The 27,615-nt window shown below is 38.5% G+C and overlaps 1 protein-coding gene across 8 annotated transcripts in view; it reads right to left on the minus strand.

Moving 5' to 3' along the window:
- Positions 1 to 27,615, minus strand: part of LOC131692234 (la-related protein Larp4B) — a 131,010-nt gene that overhangs the window by 37,026 nt on the left and 66,369 nt on the right. For all 8 annotated transcript variants that reach the window (XR_009305938.1, XM_058979160.1, XM_058979159.1 and 5 more), the window contains one exon: positions 5,438 to 6,089. Coding sequence is in view for 7 of the 8 variants with exons in the window: in XM_058979160.1 (XP_058835143.1) it covers positions 5,438 to 6,089 (652 nt within the window). In the remaining variant the exon portion in view is untranslated. The remainder of the gene's footprint in view (positions 1 to 5,437; positions 6,090 to 27,615) is intronic.

Below are 27,615 nucleotides of genomic sequence, written 5' to 3' on the forward strand. Positions count from 1 at the left end.
AAGTCGTGAATGAATTCACAGGTGAGGCACTAACTATTGAGCAAATCAAACTCGATGCTAGCAGAGCTCCATTTGTAGGTCAAGCTTTGGGTGCTATCGATGTCGATGCTACGATGATTACCAGAGCTTCCTCTCGGCTTAAGTCATCTTTCAATCCGGAAAAGGCACATCTTTCAAACATCTTTTTCTAGATGAGTTTTTCTATCTTGCTGGATAATAAGCGAGGCGTCAATAATTAACTTCATTGAGTCCTGTTTCGAAGTTATTTGAGTTGGTGATTATGGAATCTCTTCAGGCTTACTGTAAGCAGTGCCTAAGCGAAGATCAACACGGCTTCACGTCCGGACGATGAACTGCGTGTTTAACATCCTACATAACAGAGAGTGTGGAACGTCGTGCTTAAACCGACGTTGTTCACACCGACTTATTCGGCGCTTTCGATAAGATAAATCACGATACGCAATCGCCAAAAATGAAGAGATTTGGAATAAATGGTAGTGTTTTGCAGTGGTTTCGATCCTACCTGACAAACCGGTTGCCATAGGAGATTGTCAGGCCCCCACCTTCACTTCTACATCAGGAATCCCTCCAGGACGCCATTTGAGACCGTTGTTGTTTCTGCTATACTTCAATGATGTACATCTAGTTCTGAAGACTCCACAATTGTCCTTCGCGGATGATATCAATAATTTTCGTCTAATTCGTTCGATTAAAAATTACATATTTTCCCAATAGCGGCTTCATATCTTTGCTGATTGGTGTAACACGAATCGCATTTGTGTGAACCCGAAGAAGTGTTCGGTAATAACATTTTCACAGTAGAAGATTTGATTCATTTAAACTACTGTCTACTAGAATCAGACATTGAAGGCGTCTTTAACATTAAATATGTGAGAGTGATTCTGGTTTCTCAACTTACGTTTAAACAACACGTCTCCTATGCTGTTGGTAAAGCGTCTCGAGCACAGGGATGTATCTTCAGAATAGCCAAAAATTGTACGGATATCTATTATCTCAAATCTCTTTACTGCTCTTTATTGCGATCGATCCTAGAATTTTGCTCTGAAGTGTGGATTCCAAAGTACAATAACGGCGTTGAGAGAATAGAGTCCGTGTCGCTTTTGATGTTTCGCGCTTCGTAGATTGCCGTTGAGAGATACTACCCGATTGCCTAGCTATGAAAATCGATGTCAGCTGATTCAACTGGATCCCCTATATGTTCGAAGGAATACCGCAAGAGCTTTGTTCATCGCTGACACTCTACAAGGTCGTGATCCCCAAGATATTTTGGAACAAATCAACATAAACGTTGCACCTCAAGCACTACGCAACAACATTATGTTCCGATTACCATTCCGACGTACTAATTATATAGTACTAGCTAATACCCATCGCGCGTTGCTGCGACTTCCAACGAAATAGGAGGAAAACACAATTTGTTCGAAGCGCCATCTGGCGGGCAGATAATACCCAACCAATAGCACATAAACACGCTCCATAACAAATGCCTACTACGTATAAATTTTTACGGCAATCGGTTAAGCCGTGGGGGGTCTATGAATCATATACATACAAACATTGACTTTTATATACATAGAAGATAGATAGATGTATAGAGCCATCACTGGTCTGCAACGAATTTTTAACAATCGTTTCTTGTCAAACTCTGCGTATACGTTTTTCCAGACTGTTTAATCAATTCGTTAACAACGCTTTACTTTTTTATTCTATTTTTTTTAATATTTGTATGACTATTATTTTTGTGTACGACTTGATTGTTAGAAATACATAATATTAGTATTAAGGCCAACATCATTCGGGTTTTGATATGCCTTTTGAATGTTGATGTATCAAACAAATAAACAAACAGGTGCAACCACAAAAGATAAACTGAATAGTTGTCGCAGTGGCAATGTTTTTCCTAACAAAACAATCAACATGCATACGATTTGATCCCTTCTCTGCATTTTTTTTTAAATAGACATTTTTGTATTGATTTTTATGATATTTTCAGCGCTTTTTTATTAAAATTATTGAAAAATCTCAAGTACGTCGATTGCTCTTGCTCAGTAGCAATAAAACTTTTGTTTTTGGCTCTATTTAAAAAAAATACGGTAGATAGATTTCCCGCCGTGGACCGTGTCAAAAAAAAATCTCACATCTGCCATCTTGTGAAGAAATTACTAAAAAACATAATTAGTATGTATTATAAAATAAATAAAGGTTTAGTGCAGTGTCCGAAAAGACAACAAAAGCTGCACTAAGTTTCAAATAAATAACTGATTTTAATAAATTAGTTTGGACAATACAAATGGTCGGTGTTAAGGACTAAGCGACATTATATTGATTTCGAGAAGAAACGAGTTTAAAATTTAAATCGCGGCATCCTTTATCCAATGCTATCATTACCTCATTTTCGAAGACTTAACAATGTGTTACAGTTAACTCTCTCTATGTCGATATTGAAAGGACCATCGACATAGGGAGAGATCGAGATATAGAATAGAATGGTATTTTTTCAATTTATCTTTACCTTCAGGACATCATAGGGGGTAATAATAGAAGACGGCTAAAAATATGGGTCTGGAGGAAACATTTGTCCCGCATTTTTATGCATACGCTGCCACAGCCAATAAATGTGCAACATTGGAGTCGACATTGTTTTGACCATGGAAAGTACATTTTAATTTTTATTAACGTTAAGAAGTAAGCTGTATTTTTGTATGAATATGCAATTTTTTGACAATATTGGGTAGAATTTTTTTTTTTTGCTGAAGACACTTGACGATTTGAATGTTCCCAAAATATTTCAAAAAGGGATTCATCCTAATCTCGCAAAATAAATATAGATTCATATTTCGCTAAAATCGCTTACGTGGATGATGGAAATATTAGTTTCGGGAGCTGTTCGCAAAATCGATCTTAAAAAATCATTCGCATAATGTACGAAAATTCGTGGACATCTCAGAGTGCTTCATATAAGTTTGGTAATATTTTCACTAAATGATCAAATCTTTCATTTCAGCACTAAATATTTTCTATTTCATAGCCATTAGGGTGAAGAGCTAATTTTAGTCCCAGCAAACCAGCAATCGTATATAAAAGTTTACAATAAATTATAAATAATGACAGATAAAATCAAAATTACAAATAGTGCAAGCAAAAATTATGTTTTGTTGTAAAAAGTTCACATAAAATGCAAATCTGTGATCGAAATACAATGTTGACTTGAAGTTATTTATTAGTCCACTACAACTTAAAACAAATTGTAAATGCGGAATAGTTAAGACAATTTTGAAACATTGTATAGAAATTAATTTGCAATTGGATTAAACTGCAAAATTGTTCAAAAATAGTCATCTCTTTATAGCACTTCGCAAATTCTCTGCCAGACTAGTTCAATATTTGAGCAATAAAAAATGGCTTGAGTACAGAATGTAGGTTGTGATTTGACAGGTATAGAAGGTATCATTGGAGTGCCATATTTAGGTTGGATTATGGTATTTTTAAATCGTAATCACAAAGCGATAAAAATGATCAAATATAATCGTTACTTGACAGTGTATAAATGAGTAAATAGCGGCTATGTTGGGAATACGAAGATCTCAGGTTCGAAACTGGAAGTAAATCGTAACAGGTAATTTTAATAATTAATGTTCCAGTAACTTCAACCTCACCCATGAAAAACATACCAGTGTGGGCGTTACTGTTTCTTATAACAGAATTATGGAAATTTCATCCTGATTTTTTATTTTCATAATATTATTTTAAAAAAAAAATACTTCTTGTTACCACGTTGAGGGCCTTAAGCTGTATAATGCTTCTGTTGAGATCAAAATTCGTCGTAAATCACATAATTCTACTATACCGATTTGTTGTACGTATATGGCCTCCACTTTTGTTCACATAGAAGAGATCTGTGCATTTTATACAATCAATTCATATCGTTGAAGAGTACAGTTAATCAAATTGCAACTTGTTAAAGTGAATCAAAATGTTGGCTGGGGTACTATTATAGAGGGGAGGGGGTGCAAAATTTCAATAATTACTGCTGTCTGCAATCGATGGAATGCGTATAAATATGCATCAGCATCTTTGCTTCATTACTAAGAACCATTACCATTAGGGACCATCATAAATTACGTAACGCAAAAATTGCCCAAAATTGACTCCCCCTCCCCCCATGTAACAAAATGTCACAAATTTCTCTATACCCCCCTCCCTTATTACGTAACAAATTCCGGGAAAACATTTTTTCTTCAGTAAAAACCTGTTACGTAACGATCTAGCTAACTCCCCCATATGTCACAATTTGTTCGACCCCCCTCCCCCTAAATCCGTTACGTAATTTATGAATGGTCCCTTACCATTTCAGCCAATGCGTTGAACAAAGATTGTAGACTAGCTATTAACCAAGGGCTTCAAATAGGTAGGATGATCATACAAACATGGTAAAAATAAGGTGATTACCCGATATGGGCAATATTTCTCCACACATTTTTTTTCGATTTCTGAATACGAATTGTTTCTGCAAGGAAATCATTCGCCCTTCTGGAGATTAAATATATTTCACTAAAAGTTGCTCTCTTCCCATCTACTACAAAACGAGCAAATGAATATTAATTTTTAATGCGTATGTCTGTTTTCAACTAACTTGTATTAAATATTCAGCGCAGTGTGAAATTTCCTAAAAACCACGTTGATCCTCATGCGTAACAATTGCAAATTTTTGTGGTGAAGCTATAATAGATCAAGATTAATATGCCGAACCCGATTTTTGTACAATATCTGTGTCCCCTTTTTAGAAAATATGGGAAAAAGGAATCTTAACTCTACCTCTACTAACCATATATCCATACACAATCAGGCACAGACTAAACACCCCAATCATCAATTTTCATTCTATATATCTGCTTTGTGATGTCCCGACAGAAAAAAAGATCACATCGACATTGAGAGCGAAAATTGCAGGCAAATCTCAAGCTAGGTACAACGAGATAGGGAGATATCGAGATAGAGAAAATATCGAGATGCGGAGGATTTCTCACAAGCAATCTGAAGGGACTTCGAAATAATCGAGATAGAGATATATATCGAGATAGACAATATCGACGAAAGTTAACTGTAGTCTATTTAGTCAATTTCTAAATAATAATGCAACATTTGTACAATATTTTCCGAAATTTTCAACGCAAAATATTACAAATTGGGCGAGTGACAGTCAATCTCCGCTACTCTACTGGCCCAGCTGTTTTGAAATCTTTGTAGTTTTACTTCAAATTATGCCCAGGTTACTACGAGGGCTTTTCAAAAAATATTAACATTCAATAACATGATAGCCTATGCTTATAGCGAAAATCGAATTTTTGGCTTCAAAGTTATGAAATTGATTGGTTGATGGGATCGAAAGGCTCCCAATAGCGTAACATCGGCTTACCTCGAAAAATAGTAATCGAGCTGCGTTTGTAGCTGCTGCTTCAGCTGCTCTAAAGGCATACCACTGTATTCGGTACTACTATCACTGGTGATGGTGGTGGCATTTGCTGTTGCGGTAGCACCTGTGCTACCACCACTGATGACATTGCCAGCAGCACCACCACCGCCGCCGCCGACTGTCGTTTGCGTGCCGCTGCTAACATTACTACTAATGTTATTGTTGTTGCTCGCAGTTAGACTGCTCTGATTGCTGTTGTTATTGTTTGTGGTAACCGTGGACGAAGAAAGAGAAGCACTGTTGTCCATTGTTTGTGTGGTGACCGCATAGTACTCGCCAGCGGCTGGCTCATTCGACATCATTATGTTGCTACTACTACTGCTGTTGCTGCTGTTTGTGTTGTTGTTATTGTTGTTGCTAATAGCGCCGTTCGTGACAGTATAGTCGGTGGCAATAGCAACGTTAGCAGGAACAGCGATAACACCCGGAACTACCCCTCCCGGGGGCAGTGTGAGATGTGTGGTCTGTGGAGGATGTGGCCCAACCAGCGTCAATCCGGACATTCCACCGCTAATGATGGCCTCGGCACCCATCGGATATACGGCAGTAGCTGTGGACATCTTGCCAGCGTCCCCATTCATCAAGACATAACCTCCTGGAAGATTTGAGAAAGAGAAGATAATAAAAATACAATTAGTTCGATACATAATTGGAAAACTTTCATACGGGAAAATAAAAATATTTTGTTACGCTTTTATCGCCTGGTTGCAACCCAAGCGCATCGGTCGCACCGAATTTCAAAGGCTAAGCAATATAACTAATTGACAAGGTGCAACCATTATGGTTGTTCGAAGTGATCGCATTTTGATTGAGCATCAGTTTTCGCTTCCATCCCAAAATTGACTGCCTCTGGCATTAACATCACTCTACCGCGGCGAGGAGAAAGTTTGGATGCAGCCGCCGGCTCACCACAGCTTTATGCATTGACTGGCTAGAAACGAATAACAGGCACTTCGAGCATTTTGTTCGTTTTGCGGTATGAACTATGAATAAAGTTGACTGATCAGCTAGACTAATTACCACCTGTTCGTAAATTACCTACCATTTGGCTAAGAGAAACTTATCATCGACGTAGAATTTGACGTTTACTTGAAAGTGATTTCATTCGATTTCAGCGTACAGTTTCCGCCTGATTGGTTTTCAGGTGTACCCTATCAGAAGCTTGATTGTTAGGTTTGTTTATTGATTACGATCAATGAAAGAAATGTATAAACATGACGCAAAGAGCGTTCTCTAATTCGAGAATAACTAACGGTCACAAAATCGGGTATAATTGTCATGCAATCATTTCTACGGCATGAAAACTTGTTAATATATCAAATTTTGCCAAGAAGTATTGAACAACTGATTCATGTTACCAAAAAATTAATCCCCTTTCGGCACGCCCGGAGTGCTTTCACCAGTCTGCTCGAAAATTGACGATAATACGCACAGATAAAAATTTTGTCGCTAGGTGGCGCTTTAGACATTAGAACATTAAAGAATATGAGAGTTGGACAGACAATTTCAATACCAATAAAAAAATTATATTAGAATTTAAAATAAAATAAAATAAATTATATTAGAATTTAAAATGGCAATGAAATGGTTTTTTGAGCTTGATTTTTGTGTTTCGTTTTCATCTCATCAGTAACTAGCACCAACTTGGTGTCTCTAGTTAGACGATGTATCTAAACTAGTACCCAAATTAGTACTAGTGAGACACAAAAAATTCAAACAGTTCACATGATACATGTGAACGACTAAAGCGACTGGCTTGTCCCTGTTTTTTTGCTTGACGAACTCAAATTTAAGCCGTTGAAGAAGTGTGAATGGCATGAATTTTATCACAATCGTAAAGTTTTATATCCCTCTCGTGAGTGAAGCGATACTTGTCTCTTATTTGAACCTAATATCCTTTCTTTACCGCGTCCAATAAAAGTCTCGTAACCTTGCTGTCTAGACCAAAATAAATACTTTACCAGACACTTGAGGATGGTATAGGCTTGCATAACATTTTGGACTGCAAGTACGTAATTGTTCGCTAACAGGAAAGTTGCGCCTCCCGTAATCTAGGAAAACCCCTAAAGTATACTAAATTGTATCCACTGACGGATTAACGTTTACACGTTGTATCTCCTCGAAATTTACCGGCATTATTCAACCGGGTTCTAAGAAAGAGAGCGACTGTGTTCCGACATGTACGCACATAGTTCGTTAACTTTTTAAGATGGGGTAATAAAAAAAATCGAACGACAACTTGGATCATTGCCATAGTGTGTCAACATTGTTTTGGCAACCGTATATAAAAGTCTCACCTATTTCAAATGAAACTAGGATCTGACATGTGCAATAACGGCGGTGTACCGTTCATCAATACTCTTCCCTATATTTTCTCATCGTCGATTCTCGAAACAGTTTCTTATCACAAATCAGCTCACGTAGTGTATTGAGAATGTAAACTTTAACATACATATATGACAACCAAGAGAAAACACGATAATGGATCATATGGTAGTGAACGAAAGTTGGTACCATTAAAATTCAATAGAAATAACCATAGCGTGTTCCGCATAAAATATGAAACAGGTCCTCATATTGTTTTTCATAATTCAGTGTGTCCTAATTGATAGTTGATATACAAATTGTGTCTTCAGAAGAGCAGGAACTTTTAATCGAATGTGCAGTTTGCCAAAAAGTGTGTTTGTTTAGAATACAGATTGTATTTTACGTTGCTAGGAGTTATGGCACGTAGATTTGCACAGCTTGTGATCTGGGTCTGCACAAAGTCTTGAGACACTAAAAGTAATCGCAGATCATTATAGGGTATTCAGAGGCGACGCGTCGGTACGTGCAACCTGTTCATTGAACAAGTAAGCAAAATCTGACGACCCGCAGCAGCACGCAAATTAATTTGAATGAAAGTAACAATCTTCAAATCTTGAAGCTCAACAATTTGATCCGAACGATAATCCAACCTAGCATACAGAGCGGGTAAATTTCAAAACAATTCTGTCTTCCTATGACCGGTTCAACCTCAAACATGCACGCATGTTGTACTCTCACCGCATGCTCTGGATAGAGCAGTTGCATGAGCGACGGCTGGAACAGCAGCGTGAGTGTCATGGGTGCCGACTTTTTGTATTTCCTTTTGCACCGGTTCAAGTCAAATAATGAACAAATACATTGGTGCGATATCCATATGGGCGTCAGAGTTTTGTGTAAACGAGAGCGATTTATATTTTTTGAGCGCGTGTCGCCGTACGTTTATAACAGTCGGTCGAACGCTTGTTTTTTGGTAGCCTGAACAAATGTTTCTGTACTTGGGGCATATTGGTTTTAGGCGCGTATGTATTCCGTTGGTTCAACGATAATAATGAACCGTCTACTTTTGCTTCAAAGAATTTTTTGCTCTTTGCATTGACATGTTGATAACTTGTCTACTGAGAGTGTAAAATGGACATAAATTTAAATCAGGGGTTGTTCGGATGATTTCCCGTTCTATTGTAATAGTGAACGGGTTGATGTTGAATATCTCATGTCTACGATATTTTACGAGAAAACTATTTTTTCTGGATTCAATGAATTGCACTAGGCACATTCAAATTTCCATCCCATTTGAAAGAATTGAGGAATGACTTTAAACCTGTAGACAAATATTTCAATCATTGTTATACAGAACGACGATTATTTATTGGTGTGTAGAATATAAGAGTCTACATTTCAAGTTAAATCATATTATGATTCATAAGTATTCAATGAGAATTACAAATATTCAATGACTGAATAAAAATTGATCATATTCAGTCGCTTTCATTTTCAATATTCAGGAACGCACCGTAAACCGCAAACGAACAAACATTTAGTGCAGGTTTTCATTCGTCTCCGATTATTGCACAAAGTGAACGTGCAGCAACGAATCAAACGTGTCAAAGTAGTTCGTGGCACAATGTAAGCAATGATAATTATTATTTTACATGCTTTACTAACATTTGAAATCATTTACCTATATAACAAGTGAATTGCATACTATTGTACGATATTCAACTGAATAAAAAACATGGATTTTTGAATGAATATTTTTTCTATTCATCACGAGTCACATCAGGTTCATTTTCAGCCGTCCAAAAAAAGCTTCGATTATTTTAACTCTGTTCAATGATTTTTTATACATGATTGTTTTGCTTAAATTTCAGTTCGAAAATCTTTTCAAATTTTTCGCATCTCGGATATGTTACTTTTTACTCTTTTATGCATTCTACCAGACGATTATTTAACAATTTACCGGTGGATTTTGACAACAAATTTGCTTTACTCAGCTCTTGCGAACAGAAAAAACCCGTCGACTAACATCTTTCATTGGTCCTATGATGTTGGATGGAATCGACGATTTTGTCGGACGTCGAATCCACCTGAGTAACGTCAGAAGAGATAATCGAAAAATAATCAGCTGATCTAAAAACGTCCCATGGAGTCGAATTAGTTTTAGAGATGACTGTGGAGTTTTGAGGGCCTTTATGGTATATTGAACAGGTTGACGGTGGAACGACGCGTCGCCTCTGAGGGTATTGTTAAATCATACAAATGCCGTTTGATTCAGTCAAACATAGTCAACACTCCCGACAGTCGGCTGTCCGGAATTCAAGCTTTTTTTCAAACTGAATATTCCCAAATTAATTCAACAAACGATAAATCTATCATAAATTCTCGGCAGCCCAGAGCTATAAACACATGATAACATTTCTGAGAGTTGCATAGATCGCATCACTTATCCAGGTGTATCCAGTTTTGTGTTACTCTTCACCCCATCCTACTAGCAAAAACTCCTTCCCGTGGCAAACGTGGAGTTGCAGAGGTATACACGGTCTCCATAACAACGTTTGTTACTCTAGCATTTCTTTCTTTCCCCGATGACTGTAAGGACGTGGCCGACGTCGTAATTGACATTTTAAAATATAGAACTATCGAAACGTGCACATTGAGGAACTCCCAGACTCCATTCGTTGACTCTCTGTGCAAATTCGCTTATTCTGGTCACTCACGGAGTAGCAACTACGAATTGTACGGTCATCATGCTCATGCTTGTGATCTGCGTCTGCACACTGATGAACCTGGCGATGATCCTCAGAAAGAGGTTATGTTGTTTTCTACTAGAAGATATGAGTTGCTCAACAACCTATAGATTGAACCTAACCCAACCAAAAGAACTTGAATACATTTGAAAGGTCATCACTCCAACTCACAATATAAAATCTCTTGGTTAATCGGTACTTGGCAATAAACTGCTTCGGAAATATCGAAACCGTGACAGGGTACATATCTAACGTTGTAATCACTCTAGAAATTCTTTAGAATGGGTTACATGTAATTCAGTATATTGGTTCACTATAAGCTTATCTGCATATTATCCTTGAATATTTGAAATAAATACATACCTATGTTAGGTATCGTATGTCTCTTAGAAATTCGATTGTCGAGAAGATGAAAAATAGTATATGGAAGCAACGTGCAAATTGAGTCACAGAGGCATCCCACTTTTTAAGAAACGGCGCATCGACTATAACGATATTTCCTATTTTCCCAAAGAAAGATTTTTTACCTCAGAAAAGGCTTATGACTTCAACTGTATTTTTTTCGAGAGTTGTCCTACTGGAGCTGTAGAGCTAGGTTCTCGGAAGCGCTCCCCGTCAGAATCACATACTACAATTTGCGGGCGAGACAGGCGAATGGCGCCCACTAAAACACTGCTTTAGGCCAATTGTAGCGGGCCGTGATTCTGAATGTGATATTCATTGTACGGTTCAGGTATGTGCGGGCTTAGGGACGACTCGCGATAGTGTGTATCATCGCGAAGGGTTCGAGCATTTTTACGTTAACGTGTTCGATCGCGTGTGTGTTTGTATGCCGCGTGTGCTAGCGTGTATGTAATTTCGTGTGTATAAATTCGATTTTATAACCGTGTACCTTTCGCATATTCGCGTGTGTTCTAGAATAATCGCGCGCGCACAGTGAATCTGATACTTGTTTTTTCGTGTATGGTTCAGATACTAGAAGAAAGTGGGTTCTTCCATATCACTACAGTTCCCAGTCATGTCGCCGTAGAACGTGTAGTCTAGTGGATATCAGCTTGATTTTTTGTTTGGTCCAACTGGATGTATGGACCTAAGTTACTAGAATGAAGAGTAAAGATTTCCGGACGCGACCAATTCATGATCTCGCGCGTTTGCAGATTCGCGTTTGAGATCGTGTTTGTAACTTCGTATGTACTAATACGTTCACATAATGGCCGGTGTGTTATCAAGTATGCGCGATCGCGGGCATAGGTGTGCGTGGATGATCGCGAAGGGCTTAAACGTTCGTATGTCGACGTGTTTGTCGCGTGTGCTCGCGTGTATGTGACTTCGCTTGTAAAAATTCTATTTTGAAACCCTGCGGACATCCAAATATTCGCGGACCGTCATTCATTTAGTTTTCAGTGTACGGAATACATTCTGACAGGGAGTGGAGTTACTTCATATCACTAGAGTTCCCGGTCATGTCACCAAGGACCGTTTTGTCTAGCGGATATGGGAGTTATTTTTTCTTAATTTTTCATTTTTTTTATTAATTAATATGGACCTAGACTGTTGGTAATATGGTCATGATGGCGCGAGCGCGGGAGTTTGTAGGTTGACGCTTGAGATCGCGTTGGTAAGTTTATGAGTGCTGAGACGTTCACCTTATCACCGGGGTGTAATTCTGTTTGCGAGTTCGTGAGCGTAGGTTGCTTGGAAAATCGCGAGGGTAGAGAGCCCAACGTTTATACGCTGACGTGATTTTGTAACATATTTGCGTGTGTTCTTGAATGGTCGCGCGAACCATGAGTCTGATATTAAATTTTCGATATGCTGTTAAAATTCTGGCAGAGAGTGGGATCCCTTATATCGATAGGGTTCCCGGTCATGTCGCGATGAGACGTGTTTTCTAATAGGTATGAGCGCATTTTCTTAATTGGTCCAGCTGAAGGTATGGACCTAGGCTTCTAGGATCAAGGATAGACTTCCGGACGTGAACGATTCGCAATCGTGCGCCTGAGGGCACGGAACCTACAACGCTTGAGACCGCGTTTGAGAATGTGTGAGTTATAAGACGTTCACTATTACCATCTTTGCTGACCCAGCTGAAGGCGGGTGTAGAATAGCAGTATAGGACTCGAAAAGAAGAAATACAAGACAATAGATGAGAGACGTAATAGATTAGACAGGAACAAGATACAGCTGATGTTATGATCATCACATGAAAAATATACATTAGTACTTCAAACACTACTAATACTTGAATAGCCAATCACCACGCATAGCACATCCTTTCTCAATTATCTATTTGTTACTGGTTGATTGTTGATTATGAGCGGGTAAATAGAGGAAAGGTATAGAACAGAAAAAAGGCTCATATCAGCCCTCCCGACCTCCTCGATACGCCACCATCGAGGCGTATTATAATCAACATCTTGAAGCGGGCTTTTTATATAAATCAAATCCTGAGTAGTCATATTGATAGGTGGATTACTAACAAGAGAACTAATTAACCTCTAGTAGCAGAGCTTGGTGCAAATAGAAACTAAAAAGAGCGAAGGTCCTTATATTTAGATAACTATATTGAATCTATTGTGGCTTGATGATGTTTACAATACCGTCAATCCCATAAACCTGCGAGAGGGAACTACATACATATAAATTTGAAAAAAAATATAGATTGTTCAAATCACAATAATGTTTGGATAGTTTTCCGAAGAGTTTATGTAATCCAATAACGTTGGATATGTCCTAATTGACCTAATCAAATTGGAAATTGTCCAACTCTTGAGTAATAGGGCTCGCGGAGTAATCTGGTATTTGATTATGAGTTTTCCATGTTTAAAAATTCCATTTCGATCAAACATATCAAAACGATTGCATATAATCACTGAGCTGCCCTGAGTTCTAAGTGAACAGCTGCCACCTTTCCAATGTGCCACTTTACAGAATGAAAGAGAGGACAAATTAGAGGATGGCCTATACAATTCGCACAATAAGCGGTGTAATAAATCATCCTTACTCGCTGGCCGGGCGCTCTGTCGGTCGGAGGTGAACGACTTTCTTTTGGTGTATCTCGGTCGCTCGTAGCGACCAGCTCGAATCTGGAAGGATGCAACAAAACAGAACCAATCAGAAAATGCACTACATTTTCCCACAGATTCCAGTGTTGGGTAGTGACTTGAATTGCTTATACGTTATGTGTTATTTTGGGACAATAGAAAATATAACATCAAGCTAAAATGGTAACCTTTGAACGGAATAAAATTTCGTCAGGTTGCATAAAAAAATCTGTCTCTTTCTTCACCTTATTGAAATTTAAAAGGTTACGTAATAGTGACACTCATGTCTAAAGTCGACTGTAGATAAACGCATTTTAAATGTACCACAGATCTTATTCATCAAGTATGAGAGTTTGAATAGTAATAGCGGAAATACGTATCATCTTATTGAAAAAAAATCTGATTTTTTAGGAGGTTTTTAACTAATGGATTGTTCATATGAACCGTTCATATGCCATCACAGTTGTTATCGCTCATGGGTGTTAAATTACTCGGTTATCAGGGCGGAAAGACTCAAATAAAAACAGTTGTTATCTAACAGCGGCCGGCACCTGATAAGAATGTACCGTCGTCGTCGTCTACTTGAAATCGCCTGTCGCCATCGCCGACAACTGTGTGACGCGAGCTAATTACTGGACATGCCCTCTCCGTCATTCAGTAGTGGGGTTAACCCAACACCACTGAACCAGATAAGAAAATAAAGATTAGAGATACTCTTCTGGCAAGTGCAGCCGTTAGTTGTGAGTAGCTTAGTTCATAGATATGATGCCAAGGCCATTATCATTTTAAGAGATAACAAAAAAAACGATGGCTATGTTTATGCATATGTTGTTTTATGTCCGCACTGACTGTAATCGCAAGTCAGTCTTATATAGATAAGGAATTCCACGAAATGTTGGACAAAATCCTGGCAAGTGATAGTGTATCCGTTGACAAATTTTTCACTTTGCTACTTCCATAGTTTGCCTTCCTTCTATAGAATCGGAGAATGTTTCGTTCTCATGTTGCAAATTTAGAAAATTTTTATAGCTACAGTTTAATTGGCGAGACCAAATACGAGCTTTAGTATTATATTATAGAAAATAGCACGTTGACTGATATGGGTTGCTTTTTTTGTGGAATTGTTGATCTGAGGGGCCGTTCATATACCACGTGGACAAAAAAAACCTTCGTTTCTGACCCCCTCCTCTCCCTTCGTGGACAATTCTTAATCGCGCTTCTTACGATGTTCACGTGGACTTTCGAAAAATGGTTAGTTTCATGAAAATCGGATTTGAAAAATTTTCCAATGTGGAAGACTACTGCGAAGCATAAGGACCTTATGAAAATCGTTCAAACTTCAACCACAGAATGTCATACACATCTTTAATCGTTTGTGAAATTTCCATGAAAATGTCTCATTTCTCAACGACTTATGATCTTTTATATTTACGTTTTAAAGATTCATCACAAAATTGAGATAACCTTTGAATTCTTGAATTGGTTCGTAATTTCAACCTCAACCTCCAAAATTAATGGGATTTGACCAAGCTACAGAAGATTGAATCAAGTAATTCAGACAGAATAGACAGAACAATCTCTCTCATTTCAAACGTACAAACGCTTGTGGCCTTCACGATAACACAAACTTGGTCACAAACGCGAACATGAAATTGTAATCATCCACACTCCGGTAATAAAGTAAACTTTTTAGCACTTATAAGTTTAAAAACGCGATCTCAAACATTACCTCTGTATTTCTATTTTGTGTTATTATGATTAATCTGGTTATGGTTGAATTTTGAACAATTTTCATTAAGTCCTTGTAAATCATAGTAGGGGAGAGAGGGTAACAATGAAACACATTTTTTCTACAATTTAATTTTGATGATAATACTTGTTATTTGTGTAACCAAAAGTGATACATAGTGCCACTCTGTTGTTAACTAATACATATATTTTTTCCAGCTGGTAAAATTCACGGGAAATAACATTTTTTGGATAATAAACAGTCGGTGGTAAAATGTATCAGTGTGCCCCATGGGTAGGAACTATGAAACACGATGTCGTCTATAAGGAAATATTCTACTTATAAATTTTATTCTTTTGTTTTGACGAAGAATGATCCTAACGCTTTGAATTTAAGTTATATTGAGGCGAAAATCGTTTGTTTACGAAAGAATCCACTATAACACTATAACATTGAACCACCATGTATGCATATCAGCTGCAATCCTGAAATAAGAGACAATTTCTACAAAACTTGCCCAAATTTACTAATTTTGCACTATATGAGTAGTATTTACCGTTGAAAATCGGAACCCATTCACATTTTGAGACAGACCACAAAAACAAAAAATAATCACTGTTCCCCATACTCCTTCGTTCCACAGTTACCCAATGGGTCTATTCATGAAAATTGTGAAATTACACAGAACCATGAGAAGTTACCAAAAAACTTTGTTCGCGGCATATGTTGAGCATAAAATTTGCTATAAATAGCAATAGACTAAACATTTATTCAATGAATGGTAACTCATAAAGATGGAATAATGTTTTTCATTGCAAATTTACTCTGGCTATCACAAAACAAACAAATATCCATTAAAAGAGATACAGTTATCAGATCTCTTCCAAAATATAGCAACACGTGTAAAGAATTAGAAATCGTGAAATATGAGAGAATGAGACGATTCTGATCATGCGTTATGATTTTATTGCGAATGTTTCATAGTTCCTGCTGATCCACTGTTACCCTCTCTCCCCTATCTAACACACTGGAAAAATTTCGAAAACGTCATTTTTATGAAATCACCCGAAAAAATTGGAAAATCTACGTGGACATCGTAGGGAGGGGGTAAGGGTGCATGAATTGCCCACGATTGAGCACGGACGGGGTCAAAAGTTCTTTAGTCCACGTAGTATATCAATGGCCCCAAAGGCACAAAGTCGATAACCATAGCTCCACTTTCCACTTCCGAAACTCACTCATCTCGATAGATGATCTCTCAAGAATAATAATAATAAAGGTTTGCTTTGTTATTCAGATTATGCACAGTAGATTGCGGTGGCTTGGTTGGAAATGGAAAATAGACTGAGTATCGTGATCATTGCCTTCGATAGATGGAAGCCACTTCACTTACATTAATGCAATAAAACCTTGCAATAACTGCAAGCACTCTAAGAAACGGAATTACGCGGAAGAAATTTTATTATCAACCAATCTTAAATGAAGATGAAAACATGTAAATTCTTTGCGGATCTGTAGACGACCTAACGGCACATCCGGATAATTCAAACAATAAATTTAAATATCCACCGTGATAGAATTTCTAATTGATGCGACTAAACGTAAATCTTGCTAACCTAAAACAGCCACGCTGAATGGTGTTCATGTAACATATGCAATAAATAAGGCGAACGGGTGCATCTATTGGCAGCTGCCCTGTGAAGCCGGTATCGCCTAGTATCAATTAGCAACCACACGAGTTGCACCTGATCAAACCAATAAGCACGTGTGTGGAGGGTTCAGTGTAGAGTAACCACAGACAATGCGATTCAATGCCAAGTTGAAAAAAACATCTCCGTATCCCCTCAAAAATGATTAACCCTCCGAAAGTCGTGTAGTGCAAAACGTTCTGAAATTAGGTGAAATCGGTTAAGAGTTCCAGGCGGTCGCCATAATGTTGAAAACTGTTGATAACTGTATCATCATCCAAAAAAAATCGTGCCTATAAAGATATTTAAAAACACACGAAAGCTTTAAATACATCAATACTCGTTATTTTAAAGTCTCTAAAAAGAAGCCGTCATAAAGTTGTGTAGCGATTCAGAATAGGACATCATACATGCGTCGAACAGGATCTGAGTGTGATGCCCTAATTGTCTGTGAAAAAGCGGCATTCCACTGCCACAGTTTGCATGTAACCCTGCGGCCGTCTCGATTATCCAAGGTTGTACGCAATCAAATGGATGTTTTTATCTTTAACTGAGGGAATTTATCCAACTATACAGGAACATGTTTTTTCTACATGCTAATTTCTGCAAATCATAAACAGCGAACACACGGAGTAAGGAATAATTTGATATAAACTTATATCATTTTTCCATTTTCCATTTCAAGCCGACTAGATTTGCTGCTGCACGCTGGTGTGTGTGTGGTGTTTATCGACTTAAACACACTTTCGCCCGCTTGACCGATCAGACCGCAACGTCGTACCTTAAGTGCCAGCTGATGTATCGGCTTGATAATGATTAGATAGAGGTTAGCCTCGTAGTGCCATTAGTAATGACAGAGTAAAACTGGTGGGGGTGTAAAGTAAAAGTCGTAGGGCCAGATCCTGCTTCGTATATCCTCTTGAATTATATTGGGAAAGGTTGAAATCTTTAAGTTAAAAGCTACGACTGAGGATAATTCACATTTGGGCTAAGGGGTTACACGACCGTAGAGCACAAAGATAGGCATATAATTGAAAAGCATAAACAATTTTTTAAGCATCTAACATGATCACAAGATGTCGACTGTACCGCATTTTCCCGACGGCGCTTTTTTCCGAAGGGATCCAGTCAAAAATCTATCTCCAGCAATAATTGAGCTGGAGCCCAAGACCGAACCATTTGAAATCTTACGTACATCGCTGAAGAATTGTTCTGGAAAGCTCAGAACAGTACGCTCGGGTTACTCTTATATATCTAAGAGGAATTGCAGATAAATTGAAAATTCGAGCTTCCAAATATTCTTATCATCTAGCTTTTTATTGTATATCATTTTTAAGAGTGTAAACATTTTACGCCAATAAAAAAAATCTTTTTTACGGTCCTGGTATAACTTTTTAAACACAGTGTTTTTTCAGCATAATTAAAAAACTAAAAAAGACAAGCCGTCAAACTAAAAACTAAAAAAGACAAGCCGACAAGTTTCTCTGAATTGAACAAGTTTCTCGTTTGTGTGCTTACAAAACCTCGAGTAATTAAAAATCCATGAAAATTAAAGAACTTACAAAATACTACACACATTCTTTTTTTAGACTGGAGCTGTAGAGCTTGGTTCCCGGAAGACCTCCCTACAATTGCAGACCAAACGGGAAATGTCACCTACTAAAACACGGTTCAGATATGTGCGGGCGTATGGACTTCACGATTGCGTGTATCATCGGGAAGGTATTGAGCGGTTGTACCATAACGTGTTCGATTGCGTGGGCGTTTGTATATCGCGTGTATAAATTCGATTTTATAACTGTGTGTTCATTCGCATATTCGCGTCTTCTTGATGTTACTTAATTTTCAGTGTACAGTTCAGATGCAAGTAGAGAGTGAATCCATATCACTAGAACATTCCAACTATGAAGTTTGCGACATGACTGAGAACATGTCGCCATTTTCATATTTTTGTAAGTTTTCTTTTTCAATAGGGCTCACAACTTCGGGATTAGAGTTATGGACGCTCGCAAACTGCTGAGTCAGTTTTCGAGCTTTTTCCCGTTTGTGAGAAGTGTGTGAACACCTTCCTTCAAAGCTGGAATATGTTTCTGAGGTTCCTTAAGAACTTTAAAAAGTTTCCAGAAAGGTTTAGAATATGGCTTAATATGTTCAACCTCTTTCACGAAATTTTTCATTTCCTAAGAGTGTGAATCTACGCTTAGTTTCTTTCTGAAAATCTTGATAGATAAATTTCATAGCAGGATCACCAGAACGTTGATATTGACGTCTTCGAGCATTCTTCAAGCGACTTAGAAGCCATCACTAAAAAGTAGTTTACCGTTGCAATTACTTTGAGCATTATTGCAGGATCGGTGTTTAGCGTTAAAATCACCGAATATAAAGAATTTCGACCGGTTTCTTGTAAGTTTTTGAATCTTGTTTCAAAAAATTAGTTTTCCAGTGCATTGAACTTCGATTCCAACTTCGATACCAAAACTCTCGATTACCTTAATGTCAAAAGACGGTCAGACACGATGCTTGATTGTGCGATTAACCGCTATGACGATTCCTCCACTGAATTCAATTCGATCAAATCGCAAAATTAGAACTTGAGCTTGTGCGACCACCCGTGGCTGCTACTCCGTTATCGATATGGACTAGCTGAAGTTACACAGGGAATCAGTAAATAATTATGCTAGCGGAGTAGCGTAAAATCTTTTAACGTGCAACTCCTGGTAATCCGAAAGTGTTTATTGATCAATATCGGCGCCGGCCAAACCCGAACATAGGTCGCGGAAAAAAAGGGGAGGGATATGTTAGTCCAATACTTGCTTCTGCTAGCGCACTCCACAAGTATATATGTTAGTAAGTACAGCGGTGCGGTTCTTCTTCATGTTCTAGTTATTTTTCAACAGCCTATTTCCTCTACGCAGGCAAAGACCGGCATCAGAGAGGTGGCTCCACTATCTAGACTAGATATCGCCCCGTCTCATGGACCGGGGACCAACGGCTATACTTTCCTTTCGAAGAAAGATGTGACCACCGATTTTTTCACCTCAGAAAAATCTCAGCGACCTCTGCTGGGATTGAACCCAGACCAGCTGGGATGGGTGGCAATCACGCTTACCACTCAACCACTGGCGCCGTCAAATCAATGAATAACAAAATTAAAGTTACTTTTTAATTTAATATTTTATTTTTAAAGAGTTTCGGTCACAACGGCTATATGCACACTGTACCCCCAAGAAGTTGAAAAAATCGCCTTCGTACATTTTAAATGAACGAGCATTTTAATTTAATTAAATTTAAATTCATTACAATTTTGTTAGCAAATTTCAAGTCAGTTTGAAAAGCTTCAAACATGGCAGTAGAATTTAGCATTGCAGTCGTCAATTGAAACGTTTATTTCTGCAGAAAATTCAATTAATTCTCCGTAAGGCTGCGTCCAAAATTCAAGTTGGGCACTTTTAGGGGAAAAAAGTTCAAAAAGGAAAGTTTGAAAAAAAAATTTCCTTGCTCAAACTGATTTTTTTCAGTGTATTTCTATGGAAAACTGAACCAATGAAAGTCATAATCATCTCAGAATCCAATTGCACAACTGCTAGTTGCCTGATACATGAAAAAAGTATCAGTAACGAATTTCGTATAACATCTAAGACTGGACTGAAACGAGGTCGAAGGGATTCGTGTAACGAAGATCTAGTACTACAATACTTAGCGCACGACCAAACAACATGTTTAATATCGCGATAACCGCCACCACAAGCGCAGAGACCGCTCTCCAAGACCTCAATACGCCGGAGATGGGCCTTCTACGTATGATTGTACATGACCCGAGATATCATCCGAACGAAGTCATGATCCTGTTGATAACTTTGGGATTCTTAAACTTCAATCGCTCCACGAAATTTGACAATTTTCGAGCGTCCTCTGAGAAGAAATATTTAAAAACTTCTAATGCCAAAATGTCCACTTTCTCATTATCATTCGAATCCAAGTGTCCCGGAATGAAGCACTGCGAAAAAATTCAAACTAAGGTACTCAAAAACTCCCATGTTTTCCCCAGGAAATACAAAGAGTGTTTTACATGCTCCATCAAACGGAGAGCCTCCTGTAACTCTCTCCTGTCGTTGATAGGTAAATATAAAACCATCAATTTTGTTGGGAAAATGTGAGCAGCACAGCTTCTTTTATGATTGCACTCACCACTACTGTCATAATAACTAGCATAAAAGCGATGCGAAGCTGTCATCATATGGCGAACGTTCCGTGTATTCCAATCACAGGATGAATCGGATCAAGGATGCAAAATGCCTACCTTTCCTGCGGCTGTATTTTTTCTGCCTACATTCTCATTTCTCTTCCGACGCTGTTGTCGTTCGCTAGTGCAGGACGCTTAGCGCTGTACGGCAGTCTGTAAGCAAAGCAGTAACATGACAAAAAATACTGCCCCCAGTACAGTCACCAGACGCGAGCGGTACAGCTTCTATCCTTATTTTACCCTTTTTAATATTTTTAATCTATTCAATATTTTTAATCACAAACGACGACTTGACATTAAGGTACATCGAGAGTTAAGGTATCGAAGTTGGAATCAAAGTTCAATGCACTGGAAAACTAATTTTTTAAAACGAGATTCAAAAACTTACAAGAAACCGGTCGAAATTCTTTATATTCGGTGATTTTAACGCTAAACGCCGATCCTGCAATAATGCTCAAAGTAATTGCAACGGTAAACTACTTTTTAGTGATGGCTTCTAAGTCGCTTGAAGAATGTTCGAAGACGTCAATATCAACGTTCTCGTGATCCTGCTATGAAATTTATCTATCAGGATCTTCAGAAAGAAACTAGGGGAAGATTCACACTAAAGAAATGAAAAATTTCGTGAAAGAGGTTGAACATATCAAGCCATATTCTAAACCTATCTGGAAACTTTTTAAAGTTCTGCGGTTCGTTTACGCCACGACCGGCATCAACGCTTTTGTGTGCGGGCCTCTCCCTTTGACTATGCAGAGAAAAGTGTACAAAGCGAGAGAACAAACTTTACTACGCCACACTCTCACCAAACAGTCGGAGTACAGCAGCAAAATAAAAATGTATTCTACTGCTGTATGGAAAAATGAGCTCGGTTTTGCTACCGTTCTGGCAAGAGCTGTAGTTATGCGTCCCTGTAGCGGGCTGTACGGCTTGTGCAAATGTAAATATACCGAAAAAATGTAGTTTACCGGTACCGTTGGCATCCCTGAATCGGATACACAACGTAGGCCCTAGCCACCAGACGAAACATTAATTCGGGCGATCCGGCGTTCAAAAGTCCCTTTCGCGTATAATTCTAAGCAATCTCTGCCCACCACAGGGTAGGGACTGTTCACGGTCTTTCGCGTCGGGTACTCGTTTCGTCTGGGCTTTAATCGTAATGCAAATGCATTGTGTAAAACCTGAGGGAAAATGTTGGGATGTCCCATGTGGAAATTCCTGCTAGTTTCTAAAATTACCAAGACCAGGAACCAATTACTTCGGTTTTGTAACAGCACCTTTCAAGGGACACTCTCAGGCCTTTACGAGAAAGCTTAGGAGAGAAAACTGATTTTCCTCTTTCGGAAATTTATAGGCACATTAGAAGATATTTCGTCAGACTCTCGCTCTTTAGTGTACAAGGAAACGTAGAAAGTAGTCGTTGTCGGTGGCATAGCGCTCTTTTGCATGCATATCGCAGCGTTCCTTAAAAGAATGTTTCATTTTGTCCCCACAAAATTTATATAGGGTAAAGTCGGGCAAATCGGACCTAGTAAATGGTTTTCGCTGTAAAATGCTCATTTTACATCGGATCAAGTCGTTTTATATACCAAATTAAAGGTTAGACTTCTGGGCAACTTTCTGTGTATAGTACCTAATGTATCTTTGGAAATTTGGAGCTACAAACGTTTCACGAAAAAGTTCATTCTTGCTACTTTCAGAAATGGAAAGGTAAACCCGACCACCTATGTTTTTAGTTGATTTTTTTTTGAGGGTTGTCCTACTGGAGCTGTAGAGCTAGGTTCTCGGAAGGGCTCCCCGTCAGAATCACATACTACAATTTGCAGACGAGACAGGCAATGTCGCCCAATAAAACACTGCATTAGGCCAATTGTAGCGGGCCGTGATTCTGAATGTGATATTCATTGTACGGTTCAGGTATGTGCGGGCGTAGGGACTCGCGATCGCGTGTATCATCGCGAAGGGCTCGAACATTTGTACGTTAACGTGCTCGATCGCGTGTGCGTTTGTATGTCGCGTGCGCGTTTGTATGTCGCGTGTGCTAACGTGTATGAACTTCGCGTGTATAAATTCTATTTGATAACCGTGTGCCTTTCGCATATTCGCATGTGTTCTAGAATGATCGCGCGCGGACCGTGAATCTGATACTTAATTTTTGGTGTACGGTTCAGATTCCAGAAGAAAGTGGGTTCTTACATATCATTAGAATTCCCATTCATGTCGTAGAACGCGTGGTCTAGTGGATATGAGCTTTATTTTTTTTTTGATTGATCCAACTGAATGTATGGACCTAAATTGCTAGAATGAAGGCTAAGGCTAAAGATTTCCGGACGTGACCGATTCATGATCGCGCGCGTTTGCGGGTTCGCGTTTGAGACCGCGTTTGTAACGTCGTAAGTACTAAAACGTTCACACAATTGCCAGAGTGTTATCAAGTTTACGCGATCTCGGGTATAGGTGTGCGTAGATGATCGCAAAGGGCTTAAGCGTTCGTATGTTGACGTGTTTGTCGCGTGTGCTCGCGCGTATGTGACTTCGCGTGTATAAATTCGATTTTGAAACCCTGCGGCCATTCATATATTCGCGGACCGTCATTCCGATCTTTAGCTTTCGGTGTACGGATCACATACTGACAGGGAGAGAGTTACCCCATATCACTAGAATTTCCGATCATGTCGCCATGGAACGTTTTGTCTAGTGGATATGGGAGTTATTTTTCAATTTTATTTTTTTTTTTATTAATTAACAAGGACCTAGATTGTTGGTACCGAGGATAGAGACTTCCGGACGATCTCGATTCATGATGGCACGAGCGCGGGAGTTTGTAGGTTGACGCTTGAGATCGTGTTGCTAAGTTTATGAGTGCTGAGATTTTCACCTTATCACCGGGGTGTAATCACGTTTGCGAGTTCGTGGGCGTAGGTTGCTTGGAAAATCGCGAGGGGCTCTAACGTTTGTGCGCTGACGTGATTTTGTAACGTGTGTTCTTGAATGGTCGCGCGAACCGTGAGTCTGATATTGAATTTTCGGTGCGCGGTTAGAATTCTGGCAGAGAGTGGGATCGTTTATATCGATAGGGTTCCCGGTCATGTCGCCATGAGACGTGTTGTCTAATAGGTATGAAGCGTATTTTCTTAATTGGTCCAGCTGAAGGCATGGACCTGGACTTCTAGGATCAAGGGTAGACTTCCGGACGTGATCGATAGGTAACCGCGTGCGCGAGGGCTTTTTTATAGGTTCATGCTTGAGACCGCGTTTGAGAATGTGTGAGTGTTAAGACGTTCACTATCACCATCTTTGTTGACCCAGCTGAAGGCGGGTGTATAATGGCAGTATAGGACTCGAAAAGAAGAAATAAAAGACAATATATGAGAGACGTAATAGATTAGATAGGTACAAGATACAGCTGAAGTTATGATCATCACATGAGACATACATTAGTACTTCAAACACTACTAATACTTGAATAGCCAATCACCACACATAGCACATCCTTTCTCAATTATCTATTTGTTATTGGTTGATTGTTGGTTATGTTATAGAACAGAAAAAAGGCTCATATCAGCCCTCCCGGCCTCCTCGACACACCACTATCGAGGCGTATTGTAATCAACATCTTGAAGCGGGCTTCTTATATAAATCAAATCCTCAGTAGTCATAATGTTTGGTGGATTATTAACATGAGAACTAATTAACCTTTAGTAGTAGAACTTGGTGCAAATAAAAACTAAAAAGAGCGAAGGTCCTCATATTTAGATAACACTATTGAATCTATTGTGGCTTGATGATGTTTACAATACCGTCAATCCCATCAACCTGCGAGAGAGACCTATGTTTTTAGTTGATTTAGTACAGATATTAACCAACTTTTATGGTTGTTCAATGATAAATCTATGAATGTTATGTTATTGAACTGTAACATGAAGAAAATGGAATCCAATGTCAATCTTGGAATGTCACAATCACGAGTAGTAGCACGTAAAGATATTCTCATTTGTATGGGAGCAATTGCTCGACGAATACTATATTCATCACGTTTTTGTGTTTTTCATTTGTAATTATGATGCATTGCTTGCGAACTAGAATTTTCACTAGCTGAAACAAAGGGTTCTTGAAGGAGCGAACCCCATACTTCGCAATTAAGGTCCCTGTTGAAGACTACACCATCAATCTCTACTTCCCGAGCGGGTATATAGACAAGATACTTCTTCGTACACGGCCAAGTTGAATTTAGTTAAATCTCGCATATATCGATGTTGTTAAATGGCTCATCTTTGCCCTCATTCAAATTTTTTATGAATATATACCAAATTCGTTACTGATACTTTTTCAATGTATCAGGCAACTAGTAGTTGGTAAAATGGATTCTGAGATGATAAAAATACACTGAAAAAATAAATTCAGTGGGACAAGGAAAAGTTTTTTTTTTCAAATAACTATTCTCCCTTGAAGTGTTCAACTTGAATTTTTGACGGTAGGTAGGGAACATAATTTCCTATCTTGGAACAAAATTTCATCCAAATTAAAAATGTTTTTTTATAAATCGATTTTAAATTTTGCAAATCGATTTTTTCAGTGTAGAAGTTGATGAAGTTTTTTTTGCAATATTTTTTTTAACTAATGTTGTGAAAATCACTCCAACATTTTTTTGTAGGTTTTGTCATTTTTGAACTAAAGCCATTTGAAAAAAAATGGTAAAAAAAGTTTGACCCTTTACAAAAGACAGTCTAGATCATTTTTGAAAAAACGACGTATGAAAAGTGGCTTTTTGTGACAAGTCTCACGTACAGAAAGTTTCATTAAAATCTGAGAGGGTGCTGCAAACTCTAGATACGATTTAGCGCTAAATTCTCCAATGAATAGTTCTTCATCATCTGAAAATTATAAGAGAATCAGATAAATGTGAAATTTGTTTGAGCTATAAATAATGTGCGACAGAGACGCAAAATTATCGGCGATAGTGTACTTTTTAAATAGTGATGGAAGTAAGAATCGGCAGCGAAGTCTATCTAAGCAGAACACATTCCCACAAAACCAATATTTTTAGAAAGTTTTGCGTCCCACACTTTTGTGGACCTTTTTTGTTATTAGATGTATTCAGTCGAAATGATGGGTTGCCATACTTCTTTTAATTCAAAATAATACACAGAGTAGTCCTAAATGTACCGAAACAAGAAGAAAAATGCAGAATACATTTGGATCAATTGGGAAAATCCAACACAAAATCAAATTTTGTCGTTGAAACTCGATTTGGGCATCAAATTTAACATTCCTATAATTCGTTCAACAACAAGTAGACATAATTCTTCTATTCGCAGTAAAACTCGCACTTAAATCCGAACATCTCTTGCGCAAAGCCACAACCGCACCACTATATGTATCGAGACGTAGTTTACATACCTTATCGGACACATATAGTGCATTGCACTAGCACACACAAAAGCTTGCATATAATCTACGCTTGCATTTTCAGCTCAAACATCTCTGTTCCACCATCTGTGCTAGCGATGATTCACGCTGATGCAATTTCTCTACGCAGTTGTGAATTTCTATCGGTGTACTTTGTTTTGCGTATTCTCCCCAAGTGCTGTTTCATTCACACTGGTTTAACGGGGCGGTTTTCAAAAGTACAGGAGAAGTTCGGGTTTCGAACATATCCTTTGCAATGTACATTCTCGGTAATTTGTTTGTCGATGGATTGCCTCTGAGACTGGTGAAAGTTGTTGTTAGTCTGTGGAAACAACGATAAGCAAACACGACGAACGGAGGTGTCGCAGTAGTCTACCGACCGCCGTCGTCAATAATAGCTAGTGTGCGGAATTGGTGGTATGTGACATATAGCAATTGCAAACGACACGTACCATCTTCTGTTTCAAACGGACGGGAAAGTGCACTGCGCAAAGCTGTACGTTATATGTATATGGGATTTTAATTGCAGCTTAATTCACTTCTATTCGTCTTCAAGTTGAGCGATGTTGGTTGACGCAGATGGACATTCCGTCAACTCGTACGTCTTTATCTCTGCGATATACGTAAGTACTCACATAACACACGTTCGGGTGGATCTTATTTTGGAATTGTTGGGTTCTTTTGAATACAAGCAAATGTATAGATATGCAGTAACTAAAAGAGGCTCAGACTAAAATTACAAGAACTTTGAGCGATCACCATACCACATGGCTTTCATGGTGGTACATGCTACTTTTGGACGACAACGTTAGGGTGCACTAGTTGACAAGTAGAGAAGCCTCGATAGGGACGACTTTGCTTCGTTAAACCGAGATAGCTCTAACTAATTTGGGTGAAATTAAGGGAGAAACTAAGATGAATTGGGGCGCAGTAACTCTATGTACTCGCTGAACTGAAACA

Source organism: Topomyia yanbarensis, chromosome 3, assembly GCF_030247195.1.
Source record: "Topomyia yanbarensis strain Yona2022 chromosome 3, ASM3024719v1, whole genome shotgun sequence".
Classification (NCBI taxonomy): Eukaryota; Metazoa; Arthropoda; class Insecta; order Diptera; family Culicidae; genus Topomyia; species Topomyia yanbarensis.